General features: G+C 48.8%; 1 protein-coding gene across 1 annotated transcript in view; it reads left to right on the top strand.

The window, feature by feature from the left end:
- Positions 1-2,752: 2,752 nt before the first annotated feature.
- Positions 2,753-20,144, top strand: part of LOC144732919 (rho guanine nucleotide exchange factor 3-like) — a 41,551-nt gene continuing 24,159 nt past the window's right edge. The window contains exons 1-2 of the mRNA XM_078614586.1: positions 2,753-3,119; positions 16,722-16,829. Coding sequence (XP_078470712.1) covers positions 3,009-3,119; positions 16,722-16,829 — 219 coding nt within the window. The 5' untranslated portion in view covers positions 2,753-3,008. The remainder of the gene's footprint in view (positions 3,120-16,721; positions 16,830-20,144) is intronic.

Consider the following 20,144-nt stretch of genomic DNA (forward strand, 5'->3'; position numbering starts at 1 on the left):
CGACTCCCAATGGGATCCTTCAGTCAACGCAGTGGTAACAGACCACTTAAGTAAACAGGCCCGTGGAAGCAGATGGTTACAGAACTACTTCTGAGACGTTTTACAGCGAAAGCAACATGGACCACTCCGTAAACGTGAGACGTTGGCATGTTTTTGCTGGGCAGGAGGACCTCAGTGGATTAACTCGACTTCGGCTCGTGCCTTCACTTCCTTGGCCACCTGCACTGTGGATCTCCCTGCTGAAAGCGGTCACAGAGTCCGCTTCGGTTGGTTATCCGCAGCGTCGTTCCACCCCCGAAAGACATTTTTCTTTCAGAAGGCGTTTCCAGCCCCAACCCCCCATTGGCTTTGATGTCAAGTACCTTGAGATTCCATGAAAGGCACTGTACAAGCTATTATTATTACGCAGATTTTAAAAACGTCTGCTTTTCATCCACACAGGTGAGAAAAGTTTCGTCAATCCGCTGCTGGATGAGAGCCTCCCCACACCGTGAGGAGGTCGTGGGAGGTTGTTTGACCATACTTCACCACGTCCGATCTCATTGAATCTCAGGAGCAAGCAGGGTTGAGCCTGGTTAGTAGTCGAACTGCCTTGGAAAACCAGGTGTTGTAAGGTCCCGACGAGATGGAGCTCCAAGTGTTATCGAATGCGTGGCGAGTTTTCTCCAGGTGCTTCTGTTTCCTTCCATGTGAAGAGAAACAATAATTACACAGAAATTGGCCAAACTTCCCAAATCTAAGACCCTCTTTGAACATAGCCATGAGACACTGTCAGCCTTTTTCAGGTAAATAAAGGACATCGCGTGCATTATAAAATAGAGGTCGGTGTTATTATACCGTCTGGTCTTGCGTAAATCACGTTTCTTAAAACTGGTATAATTGTTGCGCGTAGTACCAAATTACCAAACCCATTTTAATTGCATCAATCGCTTTTATTTAATAATAATGAGGACTAATTGGGGAGCCAGTTTCTTGTGTGATGTTTGCGCAGTGGAAATGTGTACAGCCCTCTAACAATCCACTGCTGGATGAAGGCTCCGACAACAATGCCCTTCGTTGTTTGGTTCACAATACTTCACAACACTGGCAGTGGTGGTTGGTGGAGGGACCGCCTGGCACTGGTTTATACTTGCCACTGATGTAGGCCGTGCCTGGGAATCAAACTTCGGTTGCTGGGCTCATCGGGGCAATGCGCTGATCACCCAGTGAACTGCCCCTTGGCACCAAATATAAATTAGCATTTATATTATAACAAAGTGACAGCCAATGGTAACAAATTGTGAGAAGAGCTGGTACAGCAAGCACAAATCTAATTCCAAGTGAGATGAAAAAACAGATAATGAAATTAAATCTAACAATGACAAACATAAAAGGTAAAACAACTCGATTATTTGAACATGAAATATTTGATTAATTCAATTACATTTCAGTTCAAGTGTTTAAACAGCAGGGACTAAATGAAAGGACATAATACTATCCCTTATTTTTTTTACTATTCAGAATAAATCAATGTCTTTGAAAGATGAATACAAACAAATTAAATACATTTTCTGACTGGCGAATAAGTCCTAATCAATATGGCCGTTAACAATACAATGTATCTTTAAAACACGCAGCCTTTCGAGACCAATATCATCCATATTACAGGGGTTTTTTTGTTAGATCGCGTAAATGTATAAATGTGTCATTAAACCCGCCGCCACCCGACACAGCCAATTAGCAACGAATTGGCCACGTTCTGTTTACGTGGCAAACATTACTAGTTGGCTTTGTCGGGAGGTGGCGGATTTAACAACACATTTATATATTTACGCGATCTAACAAAAAAAATACCTGTCTTCTTGGTTCTGACTCAGACTCTGTCTTCTCGACAGACCTGTTCTCCACCTGAGGACGGCTACTTGCGTTGTGGCCGAAACGTCGTGACAATTATTTTATTATGTTTTAATTGTATTATTTTATTATTTCTATTCTACGTAACTTTACCGAAATAACCAAGAAGATGAATCCCTGCAGTCACGAAAGCTTTAAATCGAAAAATACCTGTATTATGACTACAAGGTATCATCATATGTTTTATGGTAACATATCATTATGATAATATGTGATTGTATTTAGTAAGACAATGTAATTCAACTACACTATTCAATGAACAAATGTCATCAGCTGTGCTGGGTGGAGTGTTGCAATGCAGGATTGTGAGAGATGGCGATGGTTTGGGGAAGCCTTCATCCAGCAGAGGATATATCATGGCTGCTGATGATGATGCTGCTGATGATGATGATGATGCTGCTGATGATGATGATGCTGAATTCCAATAACATTTGGCTCTACAATTGCGTTCTTCTACAACTCAGCAAGGTCTCATAACGAGAGTTGGCACCCGTCCCGATTTTCCCAGAATCGTTTCGTACGTGTTTCTTTCGGAAGAAGCTGTCTATAAGAATTTCTATCTTCCAGCAACGTAAAAAAAGTTCCAGTTTAGTTTTTATCATTCCGTTGTATAACAAACAATGTAAAGGCGACGATGCCTTTACAATGGCGGTAGTGCTGTCCTCTTGAGTTACGGTATTCCTCGTTCACCATAATCACAATACGCTTCGGTTTGTTTTGTACCGCGGAGGTGGCAACCCCATAAACTCGAGACCGCTTCACGCATTCATTGGCTGCCGGCTTTGTGAGCGAGCCTGTGGGGCCACTCCCCACGCCGTATAAAGTGGAAGCTCCTGCGGCAGAAATAGCAGTATCACCCGGCCCCTCGCTGGGGAGAGAAGTCAGCGGCAAGGAGCACTCACTCACTGACACCAGCGAGCCAGCCAGCCAGCCGGTTATTTAATCAGTCCGTCAAGTCAATGCTCTTCACTCTGAAAGTGTACACTTACAGCCGAGTGTCGCCTGGCTCAAAAAGATGCACGCGCGTGTAAATGTGTTACGTAAATAAAAGCCACTGTTAAAAAAAACTACCGGCGATGCCAAATGAGTGAGTGGGGAGTTTTGGACAGTACCCTATGACAGACATGGTGGCACAGGATTATCACTTGGAGTTCATCTCTCCGGAGAAGAGCCACGGCCTGCCACAGAAGAAGAATCTCATGGCGCTGCCTGCGAATGAACCGGAGGTGAGTGAAGTTGGGCTTGTCGAGGTCTGCGCGCGCGTTGACACGAATCGTCTCTGTCCATCTCAATCGCACTTTCACGGGAGAGAGAGGTCGCTATAAAAAAAGGTAGAAGGGGCAGGTGCAGCCATAAAAAAGAGAAACCCTCTTGGTAGTGAAGTGTCCTTTCAGAACACTGACAGATTAACGAATGACCAACCCTGTGTTTTTAGAAACGGGCCCGTAGAAGCGGATATATGTGTGTATGTACGCACGGTTACTATGTGTGTATGTATGTTGAACTTCTTTCGCACCGTACGTAGCCAACCGTGCTAATTAGAGGTGCCAGGGTAAGGACAACAAACTAAAACAAGCAGTCCTAAAAAAATTCGTTTTAAATTTAAGGATGTCACAGAGCTACTTCCGAGATGAGTGTTGATGATGAATGCTGTGCTATTCATATCACATGTGTATATTTGGTTCTGCGTATACAGTAACACGGCTGTCACCCCCACCCCCTCCTCCAACATGGATTAATTAATGTAATCATTCATGACCGCACTCTGCTATGAACCCGCCCACTCAAGTTACATTCCTGACCACGGCTAATATCAGTGGCGAGTGGTATCTGAACCGATCCTGAGCCTCACCTCCAATTGACAATGAGCGGGCGTGGTGAAGTATGGTCAAACAACCGCCACGAACCCGCATCACATTAGAAGGGGCGGGGGCTCATCCAGCAGTGTATTCAGAACGGACTGCCGTGAGTCATTAACCGTATTGTAGTCGTATTGAAGTGGCCAAGTAGGGTGCGTACAGCGCTGAATGTTCTGTGATGAGGTGGCACGGCGGTGCGAGAAGCGTTGCGAGTGTGTATTTTGTTGAACCAGGTGCGAACTTAGAAGGGACCAGGGTAGAGTCTTCATTGGCAGTGTGACCGTGGGGGTGCTTGTCGTGAGCAAGTGGGTGCCTATCTGAAATGAGGTAATGAGCTTCCTGGGACAGAGCTGTGAGTGGACGTGTTATCCACAGGAAGTTGTCGTCAGCCTTATCCCACAGATTACCAACTCCCTCCCTGAATGGCGAGATGTTAACTACCTCGCCTGGTATGCAGGAGGTCGTGGGTTCGGTCTCGACCCTGACGCCTGCTGTATATTTGGAGTTTGCGTGTTCTCCCCGTGGTCGTGTGGATTGTTCTCCGGGTCCTCCGGGGTTTCCCTCCACATTTAGAAACGCGCGTTTAGCGTATTTTACTGCTTTAAATGTCCACTTGATTAGCCGCTTAGTTGAGCTATCAATGTGTGGCCAGGTCGCTCCTGAAAAAGAGCTATATAGCTCAGTTGGGCCTTACCTGGTAAAAAAAAATATTAGTTAATCCGCAACTGTCTACTGTTTGCACAAGATATAATTAATTGTTTGCAACCGTCGGATATTTTATCTGTGATATGTTTAAAGTTTCGTTTCAAAAGGTAATAATGCAGTTGTCGTCTGATGCTCGGCTCTGTTTAGCGAGTGTCACTGTCGGTTGAAGACATTGACAACGTGGACCGATATCTCTTCAGGGCAAGCTCTCCCGACGAGCTCGTTGGAGAGTGAAGTTTCCTTGGGTGGACATTAGTGTACCAGTGAGGGTAGCGATGGTTGTGATGTGGAGAGAATCCGCCATCGATTCATCATTTGCGGGGTGGGGTCATTTTCCATTTTGGCAAATGTTGGACCCTGTCGCCGGCGCACGGAGTGACGTCACTCTCGTGAACGACGTCAGGGGGGGATCTTTAACGTCCACTGTGCGTTAAGCAGACGGTGTGTTGTTATTAATAATACACCGCGGTATTAATCGGGGCGGCCGCTGGATTCGAACCGTGACCCTCCGCGACAACGAGCGGGTGAACGCGCGTCCCGTGTCTCCCGGATGTGATTTTTTTCGGGAATCGAATTTTTTTCCTGCCTGAAGAAGCTCTCGGCACGTGGAAGCAAAACGTCGGACGTCGTGGTAAATAAACCCGAACACACATTGGAGAGCCAGCTTGCCTCGTGGTGGGAAAGCAGATTATGGTTACCAGCAACGCCATTGAACGTTCTGTACAGCGCAGTCTTGAGTCTCTGTCAAATAGTCATGAAGGCATGGGTGCTCACCTGTTTACAGCCATACAGAGACAGTGGTGGAAATTCAACATTCCTATGGTGGGGGATAGTCCGCTGTTGACTTCCCACACAAAGTGGTAGCTACTTTATCAGCCCTTGAGAAACGATGGGCTGAGTCAACCGGTAACCAGAATTGGAGCGTGCAACCTTTCCACAACGCACCAGGGGCCGTAACGATTCTCCCGCCCCCAGCCCCCCCACACGATTCAACCAATAGCCCAGATTCAGGGTTGTGACGTGCTTCAAGAATTATTTTAAACATTTGATCCACTCGAAGGGTTTTTCAGAAGAAGTTTTGTCGAAACTCGATTGCACCGTCATTCTCGGACGGAGAATTGTGATATTTCCAAATGGATTCTTTGGCTACGTGGCATTATAAAATCAATGATTGCACCGCGATGCTGGCTGACATCGTGCCAGCAATAACGTTTGGGCATGGAATATAACCCAATGTTTTTTTTCCCTTTCACACGTGTGTTTCACACAGTGGTGTGAACGTAGCACCCTTAGGTGTGGCCGGCGGCGGGATTACACACACGAGCCAATTAGAGGCAGCATATACGAATCGAAAAACAACGCGAGCCCGACACTCGACATTAATCTACGAATTTACAGGTGCGTCGTCAAATAAATAGAAATACAAATACCTAGGGAGGAGAGGTGGCACGGTGGGTAGCATGCTGCGCTACAAACCCGACAGTATCATTGGCGTGTCATATCTGAACTTAGTTTTACCACCACTCCCCCGACTTCACGAACCGGCACTGACCAGCGCGGTGAAGTATGGTACAAACAATCCCCGTGACCGACACGGCATTGGGGAGGCCCCTCGTCCAGCATTATATTGGCAAGAGGACTGTACATTATCTGTGTTGCTATACACGCACAAACAGGAGCCATACAAATTTTTGTTAAAGGTCTCCGGAGTAAAATCTGCAGACCAATTTGCTGCTCGTGTAAATGCCAAGTTTTTTCTCCCCGAACTCAATACAATTGCCTCTGTATACGGCCAGCGTGTGTGTGTGTGCTGGGGAGTTTGGAGGAACTCGGAGCATTCACACGCACAAGATAAGTACAAGAACTCCACCCCCCCCCCACCCCCCACATGTAGCCTGAACAGACTGTTGGGGCACGTGGGGGTGGGTGGTAAGCACCACGTCCGGTCGCCTTTGTCTCCCGAGTGGCGACGTTTACACACCGCACCTGGTACTCATTTGAGGCCGAGTCGACCTAGAGAAGGCCCAGGACCGGTTCAGATAATCGTCACTGGAGTTGGCCGTGAGCGGGAATCGAACTCGGGTCCGCCGGGTTCGTAGCGCAGCGCGCTCACTACTGCCCCACTGCCCCCCCCCCCCCCACACAAAGATAAAGATCGCCCAGTATAACCTTTACCAGACTGTTGGGACAAGTGTTGTTAGCGAGCACCTGTGAACGCCGGCACGGCACGCGCATCTCTTCACACACACGCACGCACGTGTTGTTCATTCTGCTCCCGCAGAAGATGAGACGGAATGAGAGGTTCCTCTTCTGCGTTGGGCTTCCCCGCTGCTTCACAAACAGCCACTCCACAAGCTGCCCCCGCCCGCGCACCGTCCACTCGAGGGGGGTGGGGGGCATTGCTTTACCTCCAAAACATCGCTAGCGTTTCACCAATGCGGAGGGGTTTTTTCCTTCCCGTGGCCATCGACTCCTGCGAAGCGCTCCTCCCGCGTGCGTTTTTCGCGTCGTTCGACGTTTTTCGCGTCGTTCGACGTTTTTGTCCGACGTTTCGCTACCACGGGGAACAAAACGACGCCGCCGTGCATCGTGCCGAACGACACGAGCGGTGCGATCCGGAGCCGCATGGTCCGTGGGCAGAAATCGCCGATGTATTGACACGGCTCGTAATGGTGAATTGCTCGGCAGCCGCTCTCGTCCCAGGTGGTTATCGCATGCTTCACTGCTGCTGTTGTTGTTATCCACGTGAATACATTTGAGGGATGCCACCCAAGGTGCTGCTGACAAGTGAGATGTCTGGTCTGCGCTCGTGGACTACCACCGGTTACATTCTTGTAACGACCGCTTGCCACTTAAATAGAGAATTGCGGCGACGTACTTTAGTTTTATTTTTTTATCACCAGGTGAGAGTTTATTGAGATTAAAAGTGGGGTGTTTTTTGTTGTTGCAAGGGAGAACCTCTCTTGGTAACAATACAAGAGACCGAGATCGTAAATAAACGTGAGAGACGGTGATGGCTTGGGAATATCATCTAACAGTGGATTGATCATGGCTGACGATGACGACGATGATCATAAAGAAGACAAAAAATATGGTGAAGAATAAACGAGGCGTGAGGCAACGATGAAGAAAATCATTTCGAGCGATGAACACGGTTTTATCAATAGACGGCCGACTGGGGATGCAACACGTCTGTTGGAAAACACGTCCAGTGGAGAAAAGAAAATAAAACGAGAGAAAATCTGCTGCGGGAGCTGCACACAGTGCCAGGTCGCAAGAGAACAAGTCAAGAAACCTCAATATGGCGAAACAACGTTGGGGGCACTCCCAGTGAACAACCATTTCCAAATCGTTTTTTTCTTCCATAAATACCCCTCCATGGTTGGTTGCCTTCTTGTGTAACAGAGAGAGAAGCCAACTGATATGTATCGAAATGTCGCGCTGGAAGCTGGACTGCGTGTGTGTAACAATGTAGCGGAGTTAAACAAATTGATGGACCGACCATGCTTGCCGAGCCCGCGCTGACTGATCAGCGTGGTGAAGTATGGTCAAATAATCCACGTGACCGACACGGGCGTGTGCGAAGGCCCTCGTACATTGACAAAGGGCTGTAGCACTAAAGCGTTAGATATCATGGGTCTATTGTATACCATTTAAAAATAAAAGAAAACTACTTTTGTTTGTGAGCCTATCAGCCAGGAAACAGTTGTGGCTCTCGAAAGCATCATCATTCATGAACTATTGTCTAAATTAATTATTGTGTATTTTTAAACGGCATAATTTTCCAATCGTTCCTATATTTGATCCCAAACAATGTAGATCACGTGCAACGCGGTGTATCTGTTTTACTGCTTTATTTATGAAACGTGCCCTCCGCTTCCAGTTCGCGACAAACCCCATCGTCGCCCGTCGCCATTTGCGGCGACAATTCTCGGAAACACTTCTGCGTCGAGCTTTGCTCGTCAAAAAGCGTAGAACTGGCGAAGGCAGGGCAACACGAGGCAAACCAAAGGCGCGCTACGTACGTTGGCCTCGCTATCTCAATCTCGGGATGCATCATGCGGAACGCCGCAGCAGCCGGTGGCGTAGGCGTGGGCGGTAGACGGAAAAATGGTAGCCGGTGGAATCCGTCTGTTTTCGTACCCGTGGGTACATCGCGCGCGGTTGTGTGTTGGCGAAGGCGCGCGTGCATGTGTGTGCTCCGTGTCTTGTGACGAGGCCGAGCGGCAGCGCGTTTGCTGCAGAGGTTTGCGGTTCAGAGGCATTGGCCGCCCATGGTGTCACGGTGGCCAGGAGATGTTAACTCCCTCGCCTGGTATGCAGGAGGTCGTGGGATCGATCCCGACCCTCACGCCTGTATATTGGGTAGTTTGCTTTTTTCTCTCCCGAGTGGTCGCGTGTATCTTTATCTTGAGCTTCAAAAAAAAATTCCCTCCACATTTAGAAACAAGCAGTATTTGACTACCATACATTTTAGCATGATAAGCCACTTCTTTGAGCTATCATTTGTCGCCAGGTCACTTCTAAAAAAAGAGCCATATAGCTCAGTGGGCCTTACCTGATAAAATGCAAAAAATAGTTTTAGTATAGTAAAACAATAGTTTTAGTCATAGTTCTGATTTGACGGCAGGTTTGGTGAGGTGGTAGCGCTCGCACCGCGGAAAACTTCGGGTGCCCTTTCCGTGCGGAGTTTGCTCTGTGATCTCCCTCTGTTCTGTTCGGCACTGGTGGCCTCCAGAGTTCCCCGGTTGCCCTCCTGGTCGCTAAACACGCACAACAATGTGCGGCTTGCAAAGGTAACCGGATAATGGAAAACTTCTCAGGACACAACTTCGCGTTGCAAAGTGTCACAGAATCCATGCATGTGCGCGGTCTTTCTGCCTTGTTATTGTTTCACTTAAGGAGGGTTTGAGGGGCACTCTGTCATTTGTGTCAAAACACCCGATGGGCACCTATTTTTAATTAGCTTCAAAAGTTCAGAGGGGCAGTTAGGGATAATGTATTGCCTTAATTAAAACACTTCCTTTGTTTTTTGTTTATTTGCTTTTCCCGCTCACCCCCCCCCCCCCCCTTTCTGCTGAGCTGTTTTGTTTGTTTGCTTGTTTATTTGTTCAACGCGTGAATTACTTTTTTTTATTCTGGGTGGGCCCCGGGGATTGCTTTGGGGGGACGAGCTCCGTTGCCACCCATCAGACGAGGACGAGGCTCGTGCGGGGCCAGGTGATCGCGTTCGCTCTGCCCGCGCGTCTAATCCCTGTGGGGGGGGGCGGGGGGGGCATCGCTTCGTCTCACTGCCTGCAATGGCCCAGCAACAGCTGCGCGGTTGTTTAGGCTTTCAAAGGTGGGGTGATGGCATCGACAAAGATCCCCCGTGTAGCCTGTAGCTGTTGGGGCAAGTGCTGTGAGCGAGCAGCACCTATGAAGGCCGGCAGGCACACGAGGGGTTGGGTGGGCCAACACCACGCCCGGCCGCCTTTGTCTCCCCCAGTGGTGACGTTTGCACGCCGAATCGAACTCGGGTCGCCGGGATCGTAGCGCAGCGTGCTAACCGCTCCACCACCGCTGCGGGTGATGACGGGCACACGCACCGCGCAGAAAGTACACGGGTGGCAGGGCGGTGGCGACGGCGGCAGTGGTGACGCTTGCGCCTCGCAGCAGGAGGAGGAAGGGCCTGGGTTCAACTCGTGACTCCGGGCGCCCTTTGTATGTCATCCCACTGTTCTGGTATTAGCAAAACAATCCAAACGTTTAAAAATTACCCCGGCAAATGAACTCATTTGGGATTGCACTGGGCAGGTGATTAATCGCAGGACGCTCCGGAACGATTGTCTTGAGACGAATCGACGCTTTCCTGGGTGAACAAGTGTAATAATCAACAAACGAATTACACACGCGTGCACAAACGCATGCACAAACGAATGCACACGCATGCACACGTGAAAACACATGCAACATTGAGATGCATTACACATGCATCCAGCTTTACTCGACTCTTAGGGAAAGTGCTGTTAGCGAGCACCTATTAAGGCCGCATGGCACACGAGGTACACATGTGAGGCTGAGTCGACCTAAGGGAGGCCCAGAACCGGTGTCAGATAATCGTCATTGGTGTTGGCCGTGAGCGGGAATCGAACTTGGGCCACTGGGTTCATAGCTCAGCGTGCTAACCGCGACACCACCTCTCGCCACCACACACGCACACACACGCACACACACTCTCGTCGTACACAATCAATGTATCAAAGCGAATGGTCTTTGTGAGCACCCATTAGTCTGGCAGGAACACGCATAGGGGAAGAGTGTGGCTAAACAACATGCAACCCGGCTGCCTTTGTCTCCCTTGTATTGACATTCACTTCACTATTGTAGCAGCTGCGAATTCTAGCCTGAGTTGACCGAGGAGATGTGCAAGCCCATTTGTGTTATGCGTCACGGCCAGGAGTTGAACCTGGATAATATCTCAACAACCACTGTGTCGCAACCCTCCACATACACCAACACTGGTATTTATTTATCTATCAATAAAGGCCGCTCAGTGACACAGATCTTCTTTCCATAATAAAGCGGGTTTTTGTTTGTTAAGATCGCATAAATATAAATGTGTTTGTGAAACGCGCCACCACCCGACACAGCAAATGAATAAGGTTTGTCACGTAAACAGAACGTGTCAATTGGTTACTAGTGCAGCACAGTGGTGTTGTGTGTTGGAGAGTAAAGCCACAACTTTTACAATTCGAGCACCGTGACGTTTCACCAGTAGTTACAACCAGCCTCATCAGGCGACAGCCAGAATTGTGGAGAAATCCTCCTGTTGTTTCGGTCTTAAATAAGATGACGATATACTTTTTTCTTGTTATTGACAAATGCACTGAGATGCTTGCCTTTTGACACAGATTCGAGCCAGAAGAAAAATGCGTCCAAAAATCTTGAGACAATTTTCCACTTTGTTTCGTTTTGGCCGCAAAGAAGCCCCAATGGGTTTTCCACAAATCGCAAAATGGTGGAGCAAAGTTCCCGGAACATCGCCCGTAGTTGCACGGGATTAGATTTAAAACGGGTGACCCTTGACCCCGTGTGAAGTTCCGCCGACCTTGTCTGTAGCTCGAGGATCAGCGGGGCCCATTTCCTGTGCGAGGTGTTGTTGGCAGCTGGTCGCCTATAAATACTCGAAGCCTCTCGTTGCTTGTGCGATATAGCAAGATAAACAACCCATTGCCGTGCGTCCTCACCGAAGGGGGCTGTGCGTGGCGCGTCTGGTCACGGTGGCGTGACTCTGGCGGCAGGTGCAGCTCAGCCGACGCGGTGTTACAGCAGTCCCCTTCTGCTCGCACTCGCCAAAACTCGCCGGCGTGCGAAACGAGGGGCGTTCGTTTTTCGCACGGCCCCACGGAGTGGCACTTAGCTGCGAGCATGCGATGTGACGATTGCTCGCGAAGCGCTCGCACAAACGCTCTGCAGCGGCGAGCCCTGGTTGTGCCTCAAAGGGCCATTACATCTCCCGGTGCATTGAGGCAACGTTCACAACTGCGCTGAGGCAGAAGCCAGTTAAACTGAGAATTCAAGAGAACATGAGAGGCTCATTTGCAAGAGTTATCTGGGGCATTAGTCCGACAGTAGGGGCAACAATCGTGTAAAATTAATTTAGTGACTTGGAGGTGACTTTCAAATTTGACAAATTTGGACCCTGATGCCGACACACAATGACCTGCTCTTGTGAACGATGCCACGGGATCTTGAATGACCACTGCGAAACTGACGGCGCGTATTTGTACGGTGAATACACCTGCAATATCAGTCGGGGGATACGCTGGATTCGAACCGCAAAAACCTCTGCAACGAGCGGAGGCGAAGCCACGTCGCGCCAGTGGTGTGGCCCTCGAGTGTGAAGGCGATGCAACTGCAACAAGGGCCCGTGGGCCGCAGGGGCCTAGGCGCTGAATTGCAAAAATAATTATGAAATTGGACAGGGCGCGGGGGGCATTTCATTCCTTGCACCAAGGTGCATGCCAAGCACCCTGGGCCAACTGGCAGAGGAGTTGAGCTGTTTCAGTCTGTGGGCTTCAGAGCCTGCAAAGTGCGTTTTGTTCACCCAGTCGGCGAAGACATTGGCCAAAGTTTGCCGACAAGAAAACCGCTCGGGAGTCGGTCAATTCGTGTGAAGAATTGAAAAAGTGAGGAGTAATTAAGAGTGCAGGTAGCCGGAGTGAGTGCAGTGCGATACACAGGTGGGGCAAGCCAGGACACGTGACCGTGAAACTCGTACACGTCGCCGTAATTCTTGAGTTGCGAATGGTGGCAAGATTTAAATTAGAAGCAGATCAATCTTGATGGGATCTTGTGCTGCCGATTTATTTACTAACCCCCCCCCCCCCCTGAAGTATTATTGTCAAACAAATTATCCATGATTTTTTGTATTTTAGTTTGGAGTGAAAACATATTTTTGGCTGGTACGTTCTGTTCTTTTGTTGTTTTTTACATCTGTCTGTTTACCCATCGAAAAAGTTGAAAGTTGATTCTAGATAGTATCACATTTAAAAAAGAAATGTTCAACCGTTAGCATTTTGCCATGCATGTGCATGATTTGTGGCCTACAGGACTGCTTTTAAACTTAATTTTAGGGAAATGGTTATTATTTTTGTTCGACTATGAAGTGTAATAATCTAGAATCGGATGTAACAGCGGTGGCTTATTGCTTACCATGCTTCGCTGCGAATCCAGCGACCCGAATTCCAATTTCACGGCCACGGCGAACATCAGTGCCGAGTGATAACACTTTACCCCACCATACACGACCTTACAATGAACTGTGCCGTGCCCCTTTATACTCTACAGGTATCCCTCAATTTACTAAAGGGATGCGTTCTTTAAAAAAAAAATCTAAATTCCCCACCTGTCCTCAGGCCACGGGCACGCTTTGCTGTGTCGCTGAACGTATATATCCTGAACCTCTTTCCCACCGTATGTAGCCGACCGTGCCAAGCGTGATTCATGGGTGAGGCTGAAGCGAAATTGATTGGGCCCGTAATTTGAAATCGCAAACAAACACAAACCTTTATTTAATTCCGTGTTGCGTGCGCGAGTTTGCGAGAAACGCAAACGTCATGGGGCACGGGAGAGCCCTCGTCACTGTCTGTGGCACCGACCTGTGGCGGGTCTACATTCCACATTTCTATGGCAGGAGCAGGTCTATCTGAAGCAGAACATCTGCTGTGCTCCACCACGTGGTGCAGTCTCACCAGTGTAGGGCTGGTTTTACTCGGACCAAGATGATGATGGTGGTGGTGATGATGATTGCGATGACTAGAATACTGCTGATTGCTGATCATTGTATTGATCTTTGATGATGATGATGATGATGATAATGTTGATCATTAAGGTTGTGAAGATCATGCTGATAATGTTGCTGATTATGATTGACTTTAGATGATGTTATATGTATGTTGAACTTCTTTCGCACCGTACGTAGCCAACCCTGATGCTGATGTTCATGGCGGTTATGAGACTCATGATCAATTTGTATGATGATCGTGTTTCTGGTGATGAAGATGCTCTTCCTAACTATGATGATGCTACTTAATCTGATTGTGATGCCAAAGTTGCTGATGATGATTCTGCTGATTGTGATTATGTTGTTGCTGCTGCTGACGATGATGATTAAGTATGAGGATAATGTTGATGGCATCAACTCGGGCTGGGCATGCAACACGTTGTCTCACAACTATGAGCCGTGTTGCGTTGCCAACCGAGTTTTTACCCCAGCCGCAAACCGCATAACTGAATAAACGCGTCACCTTGTGTACACACATTCTTTTTTTCATGTTACTTCACAGCAACTCATTTAAGTTGGAACAAAATGTATAGTGGGACATCATGTCCCAGACTTGAGCATCCATAAACAAGTAATTGCAATGCCTTCTCCCTTGGACTTTTAAAGTAACCACTTCCATGGTAATTGCATTTAGGCAACAAATCAGACATGTCATTGGCTTATCAGGGTCGGTTGTTTACTGGTGGTGTAAACAAAGCATGAGGAGGATGCGGCAGTGGGCGGAGGAGGCTATTTTGAGTGAAGTGATGATGACCCCTGTTCTGGATTCGTGTTGTGACCAGCAGCTCTAAAATTGTGTTTACGACTCCAGACATTTTGGACGAGAAAATAGAAACAACAACAACAACGACGAAATATTTTTTATATTTTTTAAACAGGAATGTTGTTCACTCTGTGAATTCGGTATCTCCGGTGGTTAGCGCGCCGCGCTACGAACCCAGCGACCCGCGTTCGACTCCCACTCACAGCCAACATCGGTGACGAATATCTGAGCCGCTCCTGTGCCTCCCCCTAGGTTGACTCAGCCTTGAAAAATGAGTACCAGTACTGGGGAGAAGAAGGCGACCGGGCGTGGTCCCAGGCCACCCACCCCCTCATTGTGCAGCGTCAGACTTCATATCGGCCGCTCGTTACGAGCACTTTCCCCAAGAGTCTGTTAAAGGCTATATTGGGGATCTTTGTATTGTGTGAGGAAGAGGAAGGGGGGGAGTGGGCAGTGCCTCACATTGTATTCCTTTGCCCCAGGGCCCATGCCAACCGCGCTCAGCTGCTCTGAGATCTCGGCGGGATTTGGCCAACGTTCACGTGTGACGGTTACAGTGATGTCGTCGTTTCATTGAGGAGGAGGAGGGCTTTCACCGAGTCTTCTTCATCTGGATATATCCCGCATCGGAATATTGGGCCCAATTGTCTAATTGTTTTTGTTTAGGGACGTCGTTCGCGTGTGATGTCGCCGCCGCTTACGAACAACGGACCAGTGTCTTTAATTCCACCCCCCCCCCCTTCTCTGTCCACTCAGCAATGTAATTGGGTCATGGAGGACCTCGCTTGCCAGTATATAAATATATATAACAATAGCTTTTACCCTTTCTGACAACAAAACAGGAGGTGTTACGATGTTAAAACAACCAAACAGAAACCTTTTCCCAAGGAATCATGTCCGCATTAACCGCACGTACTCGTGGTGAGTATGCAAACAAATCCGTTTCAAAGGCAACGCCACATATACTACCAGAGCACGTGCTTTTGTTTGCATGTTCGCCACGAGTACATGCGGTTAATGCGGACATGATTCTTTGGGACAAGGTGTCTGTTTGGTGTTTTAACATCGTAATACCTCCTGTTTTGTTGCCAGAAAGGGTAAAACCAATTCTTCTCGTGAAAGTGGGGTTCACCGTAGTTAGTCGATCAACGGGCAGGTCGTGTATGGTGGGGTCACGTGTGTGTAAGCCCTCCCCTTCCAAGATGTCTGCCCATCGTGGAAGAGGAGGCCAAAAGTACGAAGCATGGGTTGCCTTCATCTATGTTACCTTGTTACCGCGTACATTACCTGGAGGGGCTTCGTGGAGCTCCCCGTTAGTGACGAGGCCCTTTTCACCAGCAGTGCCACGAGTGAGCAATTGCAGGCCTGCAAATTTTACCTTTTAAGAACATCCGAGGAAACATTTGACCCTAATTTTGGCGCAAGCAAACGCGTGCATAAGTTGTTGAGAAGGATGCTTTCAACCAGTGGCGGCTCCTGCAAAATCTCTCAGGGGGGGCAAATGTCTGGATGATTGATAAGGATAGGGTCCACCCATGCAATGGATAAATTAACAGCTTAAGCATGTAAAGGCAACTTCACTTCTTTAATATTAATGAAAAATAAAGTGACTCTACAATACATCTTGTTTGTTTCTATACTCACTATTATTACAATCCACTCAGTTTCTTTTATTAAAGATTCCACTAGGTGGCGACAAATAATTTTGTTGACTGAAACGTGCTTACGTATGATGACGTAAGCACGTTAGTGCGAGCCCTCCCGGAAGCCATAGAGAATGCATTGCAGCGCCCGCCCTTCGAAAAAATCATCTTTGAATGTAAGGCTACTTGCTAACCGCACTTGCCCCAACAGTCTGTCGAGGTTATACAGGAGGATCTTTGTCGAGGTGGAGAGCGGTTACCAACGTAAATTAGCCCACTGCGCTACGAACTCAGCGACCTAAGTTCGATTCCAGGCCGTGCAGGACATTGCCAGCAAATATCCTCACCAGACCTGATCCTCCACTTGGCTCATTCAATTCTTAGACAGGTAACTGGAGCAACGTGTCAACATCGGTACTGGGGGCGCTCACTAAGAACACTTTGCCCCAACAGTCTGCGCAGACTACACGGCGGTGGCGGCGGGGGATCTTTATCTTCATGAGTGTGTGTGTGTCCGTGTTTGCCGACAGGAACCCAGGAAAAAGCGCGTTCGACCCTTGTCCCGCGTGGCTTCCCTGGTCAGCCTGATCTCGCCCGTCAAATCCACCTCCATCAAGCGCCTTGGGCAGACCCTGCAGGTAAACCCGTGGTTGATGATGGCCTCTGATCGCCAGCGTTGCTTTATTCATGTCGAGGTTGGTGAGCGAGGAGTGAGCAGGTGGATGGCCTCTGTGATAAGGATCTGAAATGCTGCTGCAGGTGAACGATATAAGCGTGGTAGTGGTGCTACTGTGTGGTCCACGGTTTGAGATGTGTGCTCACATGGAGTTTCATTGACTCGCATGGAATCCAATAGATTCACAGAGACTTGCATCAAAACAAACCCATTGACTTGTGTAGAGAACCAGAGATTCACATATAAACCCACATACATAGACAGCCATAGACTCACATCGAGATCCACAGACTCGCATAGCACGGTTGGCTACGTGTGGTGCGAAAGAAGTTCAACATACAACGAGACCAACGGGACTTAAATGGTGGGGAATTGATGAGCTGCGTTTATTTATACTTCGTACGTCGAGGTTGGTGAGCGAGCCAGCGGACGGCTTCAGGAGTGGCCTGATGATGAATATCTGAAACTCTGCTGCCAAGGATTAACGGAAGCTGGCACTGGATCCACTTACGTGGCCTCACGGTTTGAGATCCCGGCGGACCTAGAGAGACCCAGGGAGGTAAACGAAGGCAGTGGGCAATGGTTGTTACCGCGTGGGCCACGGCTAGAGCCTTGGCGACCGTGTGAGCAGCAGGGCCTGGGAGTCGCTCGCGAACCCCGCTGCCGAATGTGTGCCCGCGCCCTTCAAAAAGATAGCCCTTTCAATGAGCACGCAGGCGGGCAATGCGTGGACGTTGCTCTCTCCCTCTCTCTCCTCTCTCTCCTAAGGTTGTGTGAGGTTAGTGCCGTAGGATTTTGTAGTGAAGCGCCCGGCGCATAATGGGCGTCTCGTGCGTGGCTCTGGTGCTGGGGGGTAAACACCGACGACACGTGGAAAGCTGACGCTGGCGTTTCACTGGATCACACATATGAGTGGGTGTCATTGAGAAAAACATAACTTGATAGCCCGCATATATATAAGAAGATAATATAAATTAAGGTAACTCATTTTGGCTTAATGGAAACAATTTAGAATATATATTTTCTATTGTTTTTACTCCCATCATCTCCCCACAATTAACTTCATAATGCTCTTTTTTTTACATCCACTTACATCTGCTTATTTTTGATAAAAGCCGACGCACGCACACACAAAGTCTCATACATACACAGTCTCATATATACACACCCTCATACACACACAGATTAATATATACAAAGACAAAGACAAAGATCCCCCGTATAGCCTTAACAGACTGTAGGGGCAAGTGCTGTTAGCGAGCACCTATGAAGGCCGGAACGGTGCACGAGGGGGTGGGTGGCCAGCACCACGCCCGACCGCCTTTGTCTCCCCAGTGGCGATGTTTACACACCACACCAGGTACTCATTTCAGGCTGAGTCGACCTAGGGGAGGCCCAGGACCGGTTCAGATAATCGTCACTGGTGTTGGCCATGAGCGGGAATCGAACCCGGGTCGCTAGGTTCATAGCGCAGCGCGCTAACCGCTACACTACTACTCCCATCATCTCTCCACAATTAACTTCATAATGCTCTTTTTTACATCCACTTACATCTGATTATTTTTTATAAAAGCCGACGCACGCACACACAAAGTCTCATACATACACAGTCTTATATATACACACACACTCATACACACAGTCTCATACACACAGTCTCATATATACACACCCTCATACACACACAGTCTCATACACACACAGACTCATGCACACAACAAAGACAAAGATCCCCTATATAGCCTGTAACAGACTGTTGAGGCAAGTGCTGTTAGCGAGCGAGCGCCTCTGAAGGCCGGAACGGCACACGAAGGGGTGGGTGGACAGCACCAGACAGTCACACATTTAACACTTTCGCACAGTGTGTGACACATTCACACAGTCGCTCTCTCTCTCTGACACACACACAGGCCTCATCACAGTTGGGCTCTGTGTGTCCCCCAGCGTCAGGGTTTGCAGGACCCACAGTGCCACGTGGTGCCGAAGATGCCTGTGGAACGCATTGACCCGATCCCCCCCCCCCCCCCAGGGCTCCCCTCTCTGAGTGCGACACTTTGATCCCTGCAAGCACCACAGGCTGTTGCTTCGAAAGAAACAAAACGCACGTCACAACTGGAAAGCAATTGCTAAGCGACAATAATGAACAACTCTACATAGGTATTTCCCACATTGTCGTCGTTGTCATCGTCGGCCATGGTCAATCCACTGCTGGATGAAGGGCGTCACCAAGCCGTCGCTGGCTCTCACGATCCCGCACGCGAGCCAGATTCGTCATCGTTCCGTCTCCTCCGTGGACGGGCTCTCGGACGCGTTCCACTCCTTGGCTGCCCCCCCCGCCCCTCGTCAACGTTTTTGACCAATAGCCATCGCCCCTTCTTGCGATGTTTTCAGCTCGAGCCCCGCGAACTTTCCTAATATCTTTAACCGGCTTGCGTTCTCTCATCCGTGTGTTATTCCTTCTGCCTCTTGGCTATAATTCCAACCGTGCAAATGTCCACATGTACGGTACACAATAATTATAATGTGCGGCCCTTTGCAAATCCACTGCTGTATGAAGGCATCCCCATACCGTGGTAGTCTTGGGGATTGTGTCACCATGCCTCACCACGCTGATCAGTGCGGGTTGGTGAAGTGGTGGAAGGAATAGGGTTGGGTGGGACCATAGAGGCCGGTTCAGATATGACACGCCACTGATGACGGCCGTGGCCAGAAATTGAACCTCAGAATGTTCCAGCAGGTTCATAGCGCAGTGCGCAGACCGATATCGTTGTGTCCCCAGCCTGAAGCGCACACACGCAGCCAGTTACACGGCCGCGGGATTGATTGCCACGACCATCCTTGCGTTTGAAGTTCAAGTATCAACCATTTTTCGATAACATTCATCATCTCACACTCGATCTGGTAAAAATGCTAAGATGTACATTTGTTAACGTTTATTGATTGATACGTATTGTTTCAGAGAGCAGCTAATGACACACACACATGCACACATGTGTAAAGTCAAAGATCCCCCATGTAGCCTTTACCAGATGGTTGGGCCAAGTGCTGTTAGCGAGCACCTATTCAGGCCCAGCGTTGCACAACGGGCGGTAAATGTGGCCAGCGCCGCGCCCAGTGCCGATGCATGAAACACTGCACCGTGCTCTCGTTTACGGCCGAGTTAACCTAGGGGGGGGACGCCTGGGGAAAGGTTCAGAAATCGCTCACAACGAATGTTGTTGCATGAGCCAGGAGTAGACACTTGCTGTTGTGTGACAATGTTCCTGAACGTGACCAA

This window comes from Lampetra planeri, chromosome 44 (genome assembly GCF_965212315.1).
Source record: "Lampetra planeri chromosome 44, kcLamPlan1.2.h2, whole genome shotgun sequence".
NCBI lineage: Eukaryota > Metazoa > Chordata > Hyperoartia > Petromyzontiformes > Petromyzontidae > Lampetra > Lampetra planeri.